Raw genomic sequence first — 9,543 nt, forward strand, 5'->3', positions numbered from 1 at the left:
AATTAAGTTGTAGAGATTCCTCAAGTTTTGTGAAGCCTTTGTGGTGAATTTCTTGGGAGTCTCCAATTAAGTTGTGGAGATTTCCCAAGCTTTGTGCAGGTTCAGTGACCACCCTCAAGGTTCCATAGTGGATTGAGGACTTCCCTTTTCGGTGGGAAGGGTCAAGGAGAATACGATGAGGCATTTATGGCGTTTGGAGTGCTTTGTCATCCACACCGCTCCAACGGAGAGTAGCACTCGTAAGAATGTGAACTTCGGGATACATCGTTGTCTCCGCGTCACCTCAGTTATTTCCATACCCGAACTCTTTACTCATGCACTTTACTTTGTGATAACCTTCGTGCTTGAAGTTATATCAAATTATCCAGCTCAAGTTGGGGGCAGATAATCTGAATCGGTTTATCCGGGCCGGATTATTTGGAAATATCCGCCCCCCCGAAAAATGGCTAAGGACCTAAACGAAATGGTCCTAGTATACCCCCGAATTATTGGTCGGATATTTCAACTCGGGCCCCCGGATAATATGGCCTGGGGCGGATAGTCCAGTCTGGGAGGCCCCAACGGTAATATTTTATTGCGAAGGGGTATTTAAGACCCCCTTCTTTTTCCTTGGGCTGGTTGCTTCTCCCTCTCTCTCTCTCTACTCTATTGTTGACTTTGAGAAGCTCCCTCTCTATCTAATCCCCCCCATGATTCTTGCTCATATTTGAGCAAAAGAGAGAGGAGATCTAGATCCACACTTTGACCAAACCAAATCATCTCTTTGTGAGTAAATCTTTGGGATCTAGATCTTGGAGAATTTGGCAATCTCCCATTTGTGCTTCATCTCCTATCCCCCCAATAGCTTTTGTAGCTTTGTTGGAATTTGAGAGAGAATGAGTTGAGCATCTTGGTGGTGTTCTTGTCATTGCATTTGGTGCATCGGTTTGAGTTCTCCACGGTGATTCCTAGATGGCTTAGTGGTCTTTGTGGTATTCTTGTGGCCTCCAATTAAGTTGTAGAGATTTCTCAAGTTTTGTGAAGCCTTTGTGGTGAATTTCTTAGGAGTCTCCAATTAAGTTGTGGAGATTTCCCAAGCTTTGTGCAGGTTCAGTGACCACCCTCAAGGTTCCATAGTGGATTGAGGACTTCCCTTTTCGGTGGGAAGGGTCAAGGAGAATACGACGAGGCATTTATGGCGTTTGGAGTGCTTTGTCCTCCACACCGCTCCAACGGAGAGTAGCACTCGCAAGAATGTGAACTTCGGGATACATCGTTGTCTCCGCGTCACATCAGTTATTTCTATACTCGAACTCTTTACTTATGCACTTTACTTTGTGATAACCTTCGTGCTTGAAGTTATATCTAATTATCACATAGTTGCTTCTCTTGCTTATCATATGTTGTTGGTGCACATAGGTGAACCCTAGTTATATAGGTATGTGCTTGCCAAATTAAACGCTAGTTTTATTCCGCATTTGTTAAGCCATATTCGTAAAAGTTTTAAACCGCATAGTCACCTTCTAGACGACATCCGTGTAGTGTTTTCAGATATGTAGGCATGTAGTGACAACATGCCAAATCTAGCGTCTAGTTTGATTAACTATTAACCAATTAACACATGGATTAGTTTTTTATTTATGTCTAGAACTTCATGTTGAATTTAGGGGACCCTTTGATTAAAAATATTTGCATAGAACTTTGGAAGATTATAATTCATATGAACTTTTTCTATGTGTGGTTCATTGATCCATATTAGTGCGGATAATATAACCTTTCATTAGTAGTCAATTACACCTGAGTTAGATTACCATCTGATCTAGTCTCTTGGAAAGAGTCCTAAATTTTCTTGTGTAAACAAACATATTTCAATCATGTAGTACTTAAGATGCACCACAATCATTTTTTTTATATTTCCTCATTTTAGGAACTACCTAAACTAAAAGAGGCCGTACATCTGAAATGTCATCATTGTCTTTGATGATGTCGGTCGTTGTCATTCCCCAGTCTCCTGATTTCTGTCCACCTGAAAAAGGTCGAGGCCCAGGCCGTTCCTCACGCGGGCGTCGGCGCGCTAACGGATGCAAAGAGCGTCAAATAGGATTTTCCCTAAATTGGGGTCGAATTTCAACATAATTCAAACTCGGCCAAATCTGGTTCGATTTCCATCAACTTTGAACGCCAATTCAGACCAAGAAAACAACCGGGCCCAGGAAGCATCCTATTCCAGCCCAGCCACACAGCGCGGCCCAGCAGCGGGGAGCAGACCACCTGTAGGCTGCTGCCGTCGCCGGCCGCTCCTCATTTCCGATGTCGCGGCGCGGCGGCGCTACATAGCTCTCCGTCGTCTCAGCTTACCGCCTCCCCGTTCCATTCCCCAGCAGCCGCATCACCGCGCCTAAATCCGCCGCTCCCCGCTCAAATCCCCGTCTCTCCGGCCGCCGATTGCCGGATATGAAGCAGAAGAAGCCGGCGACGGCGGCGACTACCAGTACCAGGAGGAAGGCGGCTGGGGCAGCGCCCCCCGCACCCAAGAGGCGCGCGTCCGGTGGAGCGGGCGGAGGCAGGCCACGGAAGCGGGCACCCGATCTCATCAGCAACCTTCCCGATGCCATACTCGGCACCATCATTTCGCTCCTCCCCACCAAGGACGGCGCCCGCACGCAGGCCGTCGCCCGCCGGTGGCGGCCCCTCTGGCGCTCAGCGCCCCTTAACCTCGTCGCCGACTACTACCTCTGCGCCAGCAAGTTCAAGCGCTTACCCCTCGTCTCCAAGATTCTCTCCGACCACCATGGCCCCGCCCTCCGCTTCCGCTTCCCTTTCATCCGTCTCCACAAAGCCAAGAAGAGGTACGCCGAGGATGCCGCTCAGGTCGAGAGCTGGTTCCGTTCCAGGGCTCTCGCCAACCTTCAGGTGCTCCACATCAGCTTCGAACTCTTGGACTATGCGGCTCAGAAGCGTTTCCCACTGCCACCATCGGTGCTTCTCTGCGCATCGACCGTTGTTCTGGTCGGAATCAGCTTCTGTGATTTCCCCAAGGAGATACCTCCTTCGCTGAGTTTTCCCTTGCTCAAGGAGCTCTACCTACGCTGCGTTTCCATCTCCGAAGATGTCTTCCATGGGGTGCTCTCTTCTTGCCCTGTCTTGGAGTCACTGTATCTACAGAGCACTGGGGATGTGGGTTGCTTCCGCATTAGCTCACCAACTCTTAGGAGCCTGGGCCTCTGCAAATGTTTTTCAATCCAAGGAGAACTGATCATCGAAGATGCCCCTTGCCTTGAAAGGCTGATACTACCTCAACCAGGCGAAGGCGGTGATACTATCCGGGTGATCAGAGCACCTAAACTGCAAATATTGGGCCGTTTGTCAGGCCGCATCTCGGAAATTGAGATTGCAAACCTAGTCTTAAAGGTAGCAGCAGCAACCTCTTGCTATTGATTCTGTCATGCAGCATTGTTACATGCATAATATTTTTATATGTCCATTGTTTTCTCCAGAGTTTAACCCCAGCAAGCTTCAATAACACGCTAAGCAGCGTGAAGATTTTGGCTCTCGAGTTTTCTTCCCCTGATTTGGATGCTGTAATAGATGTCTTAAGGTGCTTCCCGTGCTTGGAAAAGCTGTATGTCATGGTGAGTATCATCTTTGCTTTCCGGTTTCCAGTTTTTACTTGATCGTTTGATCCTCATGCAAACAAGTTATTTGTTTAAATTTGATCTTGTCCAGGTAGGAATTACTTTAACATATGTCTCTTCTTTATTTTTTCCAGTGTATGGAATTCTTAAATATACCTATGAAGAAAAATGCGCATCAGTACAACCGACTAGATCCAGTCGAATGCCTCGAGACTCATCTAAAAGAATTGGTGTTCGATGTTTATGAGGGGGATGAGCAAGCTGTTCACTTTGCCAAGTTCTTTATATTGAACGCGAAAGTGCTAAAGCAAATCAAGTTTGGAGTCAGTGAGAAGATCGGCAAGGAATGTATGGCTGATCAATACAAGCTGCTAGAAGTGGGAAATATGGCTTCTCCAGATGCACAATTGGAATTCATACATAGTGGTGATAACTCCTTGGATGCCCACGAATTGCAGATCCCTTAAGCTGATCTTGTTTAAATGAGGTAGATGCTCTTTCAGAAGAATCGTACTAATGGCATGTTAGTTGTCTGGTCTAGATCGGAAATTATTACCCTTTTCTTGTTCGGTAGACATGGTTGATGCTTGAATATTGTGCCCTGTCTTTGTCCTAATCCTTGAATTGGATATGGCTGCTCCACTTCCAGGCTAATGTTCCTTTGTAATGTCCAACAGGGTATGTCATGAAAAATAGTTTACTGCCAAGAGTTGTAACTGGGAAATAGTAAGCTGAGCACTAAACTCCTACCACACCGTCTCTTGTCTAAGAGGACTGTGTTGAAAGTTGCTTTGTTTCAGTCAGCAATTTATGCTTGTGTTGAAAAATCAGTATCTCTTTTTACACAAAAGTATGCGACGTTTAAGTGCTATTTTTTCATTTGTATGGAAAGTTGACCTGATACTGTTAATATACGTATTTGCATTATTTCTTTTATAGTATATGTCATGTTAGTGATGATCACATATCATATTTTTTGTCCTTTTCCCATCTTACATGAACGTCAAACTTGAATAAACTGTAATTACAGTGTGAACTCCCTTTGTATAGTACAGTAAATATACATTTCCCTAATACATTTAGAAAGTGCATTGGTTTACTGCCAACTGTCAGGGTTTGTTCGTATTATGCAGATCTTCTTCTCTTCCTAACAGGAGGCCAACATATGCTGGAACTAGACCAAGTTTAGTTGCATGATACTCTAGTCCTTTACCTCTGCAATTTTCATTTCAATTTATCAAACATTATTCAGCGGGTAAGTGTCGATTTCAAGAATTAGGACTCTTTGAATCATGCAAATCAACATGCTTTTGACGATCATAGAAGTGACATATCTTGCAATTAATCTTTGATAATTTTCACTGCAAACATTTTGTGTTTCTTCGGATTGATGCACACTCTCATGAGTTAGTGTCGCTACTCAGAATTTCAGCTGCTATGTCATTGGCTGCCAATTTTAGCTCTAAACTTTTTGTGTTTCTTCAGTATTACTGGGAAGAAGAAGCAGTGGTCTCCAGGATGCAGGAAAGGTCTCTCATCATCAGTTCATGGGAATCTAAATAGGACAAGAAGTCAAGAACTAGGTTGTGCACCCATCATGCTAAAGATCGATATCTAGGAGAAATTCCCATCAGTCAGTTGCACAATTAGATGACTCTAATACCACACCTGATGTTTACGTCTGAGAATGATGGCTTTCTATTGGTTAACAGAACCATTTCCTGAATTGAGCTGGCAAGAACTTGTATCATACCCATGAGTATATTGGTAGCTTGTTTCCAAGCTCTGTGTTTGTGTTTATGATACGTATGTGCTTTTCGTACGATAGTAGTTGATACTTGATACCTCGGCAGTAATGATCCTATCCAAGTTGTTTCAACTAATTGTAGTGCCCATTTCAGCTTCACATGCAGTTATGTACACACAACAGTTATGATTATTCTGTCGATGCTATCACCTGGCAAGATGTTTATATGCGTCTCATTTGCTTTCTATTTCATGAGATTCAGCTACATTGGCTTGCATAACTGACTTGAAGTGAGCGGAACGCTTATGCAGATATAGTGCTGTTCATAGGTGTCTCACTGAAACTTGTGGCTTTTCAGAGGACTTAGCATCTCGCTCTGCTCACTAGTTGTTCCATATATCTCAATTTCGTTTGGCATCACATAAGGCAATTAATAAATAATTTTAAAGTAAAGCACTAGAAATCCTTCAGCAGAAACAAAAAATCTCAGAACTAAACTAACTATCTTTAAGGCTGCTCATAGTGGAGAGTAACTTAGACTAGTAACATATGTTATGTTACTAGTCTAAGTTACTACCTTCATAGTGGGTAGTAACTTAGATGTGGTGTCATGCAATGTATTATTAATTATGTTGTAGACTCATATTGTTTTGAGATGTGTGATGTTATGGTAACATAGCTAGTTACCACCTCACTCTCTTTCTTCATTTATTAGTATGCCATGTCATCAAAATGCCTTGATATGTGTGATGTTACTACCTATGTTACTCCCACTATGAGCAGTCTAAGTGAACGAAGTCGGCCTGGTTGGGGCAGTAGAGCAACTCTGGTGGACCCTGTATCCCGCGTCCCGCGGCCTTTAAACTCGCGGTACAGGCCACGCCAAACACATTTTGCGCGATGAAAATGTGTCACGCAGATCGATACTATGATGTTATATCGTTTTCTTTTGCGGGGTCTGGTCTGCCGCAACCCTCATAAGATGATGTTGCTCCGCATGAAGAGCAACAGTGGCTTCCGCGGCGTTTGACTCTGTTGACGTCAGAAACCCACTAGCGGGCAGAGACGGGCAACACCGTAGAGCCGGGAACAACTAGGGCTGCGGCTGGCCCCAGTCCCTCTGAGCGACGGCCCGCAAAGCCTCCTGGTCGCACGCACCGATGTTTATCACAAAGGCGTGCCACCCGACCTATACCTGGTCGGGGAAGGTGTGGATGATGCCTCGCTTAGTTTCCTGCAGGGCACACACGTAAACGTTAAATACGAGCCTCGATCGGCTCTCAGAGTTATCCCGTGAATCGGCTCAAAGAGCCGATCCACCCATGATTCGGACGAGGTGTCCGAATATATGGTGGTCCTGCTTGATCAAGGTAAAGCTAATGAGATCTACGACGATGTGGGGTTTTCACCGCATAATCGGATCATCCTACTCCAGGTTGGGCCTCGCGGCCACGCACGGTGATCGTAAGCCGATCCTAAACAAGGCCTAAAAACCAACACGAGGTTGATCCTCGGAACATCCTGCTTAGGGCCAACGAACGACACCCTACGTGCCGCTGGATCCTCCCCCTTTGTAAGGCCTAACTATTGCGGATATTAAACTAATCCTTGTAGAACAAGGAGCAATCGTAACGGATCAGATCTACTAAACTATGATCAAGCGGGGTGCCGCCCCTACACCTAAGATAGGTGTAGGGCGGCTAGACATGCAAGGGTTGCACTACGAAAGCATGTAATATGAAGAACGATGCTAACCCTAACATGTCTAAGATAACTACGTTGCTCGCCATCAAAAAGGCTTCAGTACGAGCAACGCTTGAACAACGTAGGCAGGCTTGTGCTGCCTAGATCGCAAGATGCGATCTAGGCAGCATGATGCTTACCGGTAGAAACCCTCGAGACGAAGGAGTTGGCGATGCGCCGAGATTTGTTTGTGGTTGAACGTTGGTTGTTGTTTATTCCATAAACCCTAGGTACATATTTATAGTCCAGCGGACTTTCTAATGTGGGCGTGCACTAAACCGTGCACGAGATAAACTCTAACTTTTAACCTAGATACAATCTACTATAATTAAAGATAAACGGGCTACCTAGCCCAAATCCTCCGTGCCAGGCCGCTTCATAGATCTTCCATGTGTAATCTTCCAAGCCTATTTTGATCGCGGCCCACCTCCTGATTTAGCCAAAATCTGGTGATAACACATGCCCCCTCGGTTTTGGAAATGACATTTCCAAAATCATTATGTTCTTCTTTCGTCGGGTCATGTCGTGGCGAGCGTGAACCGCCGCAGAATCTTCCATCATTGTGCCTCGTCTCCCGGGCTTCTCTCGTATGAATTGTCAATTTCGGCATCACGTCCTCGAGAACCGTCATGGCATTAAATCTCCACCACACTCTCTTTATTTATCTGTGCCAAACGGCTCACCACTCCATCCCCTTGTTCTGCTCTATTCACCAAACCAAAAAACCCTTCCCTCCTGCAGCCATGTCTTCCTCTTCCTCCTCTGCTTCAGGCACCTCCCTCCAACCGTTGCCGAAGAACAAAGAAGAGGACGATCTCCGCTCCGGGGCGCTCCCCATCTCCTCTCGACAAGGAGAAGAAGGGAGGAGAAGCGGAGAGGACCAAGGTCTCCCCTCCGCCAAGCTTCCGCCGAAGAAGCGCTCCCGCATGTGGGCGGACAGCGAGGACGACGATGATGACGAGGAAGAAGAAGATGAGGAGGAGGAAGATGATTCCTCCGCCTCCATTGGGTATCCTCCAACGAAGCGCTTCCGCGGCTGGGCGGATAGCGAGGACGATGATGATGACGAGGAGGAGGAGGAGGCTCCAGCCGATGGCTGGGGCAGCAGCGGCGAGGAGCTTCCCGGGAGCAGCGCCGACGACCTCGACGACGGCGACGATGAGGACAGCGATGACTAGTAGAGTAGGACTAGCAGTAGCAGTGCACTAGGCACTAGATCCCTCTTTTGAGAGCCATTGGCTCTTCTTGTAAAGCTGCTCCTTTGAATTAATGAGAATTGTTCTTCCAATTTCTCCTTTCATTAATCCAATTTCTATCCCCCCGCTTGCCACACCAAGACCGATAGTGACGAATCGGGCTACTATTGTTTTTCTCAACCGTGGTGTTTTGCAGCCCCGTAGCCGATGACTGTTCATCGGCTAATTTGAGAAACTAGTCTCTTCCTTTCCTTGCAGCACCAACACGGTCCAAACCTCGTACCAGACGACGGCTTTTCCTTCCCAGTTCCTCCCCGAGAAGATCATGATGTAGTGACGGCCGAAGTAACTCCAATCGGCTCTCCAAAACAGAGTACCTACCAGGCCTGTTGCCCCCCGAGTCTCACCCAAGGCAAGACAGAGACGAGGATACGCCAATTAGCTGCACGGACCTAGGCTTGATCGTGTTCGAGGGAGCTTTTTATGCAAAACCAGCCGATTTGCACATAAATCGGCTTCCCAGGGCATAGAGCCTTCAAGGTGAACTGCCCCCCGAGCTTCTTCAGTTCTTCCCGGCCAGATCGGCTCCTTTCCTTTGGTGGATCTGCACGTCCAGGCTGCTCTTGGTCTTGTCCTTGAAGAGAGGATCCGAGCTCTTCAGCTACTCCATTGAGGAGTTCTTCCGTTAAAACCCTCTGTCTGCTGCATCAGCTTTTACATCCTTAAGCCGATGTCTGCTGCATCGGCTGTGCTCGAAAATTTTCGAATTTGCAGAATTTTTTTTTTGTTTTTACGGCCGACTAGCGCATCGGCCCCCATATTCCAATACCCATCACCAAAGGATGAGACGCTTCTATTGCATATCCTCGTATTTTATCCACCTGGGTGCCCCCCCGAGCCGATTCTGTCAAGAGAATTGATGGTATCGGCTCTGTTGGATAACATGTTGAACCCAGGCAGAATGGTGGGTGAGGATAATTTTGGCCGATTGCTGGAATCGGCCTCCACGTTGCTTGCTCGGTGAAGGTTTTGTAATGTCCCTTCATAGATTTTTGGGGCCGATCACAAGAATCAGCCTCGCCATGTTTGCTCATTGACGTGTTCTTGCTACTTGATGGCGTGTATTTCACACGTTCGTTGGGCAACCCCAAGAGGAAGGTATGATGCGCACAGCAGCAAGTTTTCCCTCAGAAAGAAACCAAGGTTTATCGAACCAGGAGGAGCCAAGAAGCACGTTGAAGGT

At 46.5% G+C, this 9,543-nt stretch overlaps 1 protein-coding gene across 1 annotated transcript; it reads left to right on the forward strand.

Annotated features, from left to right (window-relative positions):
• The first annotated feature begins 2,433 nt into the window (after nucleotides 1-2,433).
• Nucleotides 2,434-5,279, forward strand: LOC124646879 (F-box protein At4g09920-like). Its single transcript, XM_047186922.1, has 3 exons — nucleotides 2,434-3,390; nucleotides 3,477-3,611; nucleotides 3,749-5,279. Exons 1-3 carry the CDS (start codon nucleotides 2,434-2,436, stop codon nucleotides 4,079-4,081), a joined length of 1,425 nt encoding a protein of 474 aa, XP_047042878.1. The 3' UTR covers nucleotides 4,082-5,279.
• The last annotated feature ends 4,264 nt before the right edge of the window (nucleotides 5,280-9,543 follow it).

Source organism: Lolium rigidum, chromosome 4 (assembly GCF_022539505.1).
Source record: "Lolium rigidum isolate FL_2022 chromosome 4, APGP_CSIRO_Lrig_0.1, whole genome shotgun sequence".
NCBI classification, from domain to species: Eukaryota; Viridiplantae; Streptophyta; class Magnoliopsida; order Poales; family Poaceae; genus Lolium; species Lolium rigidum.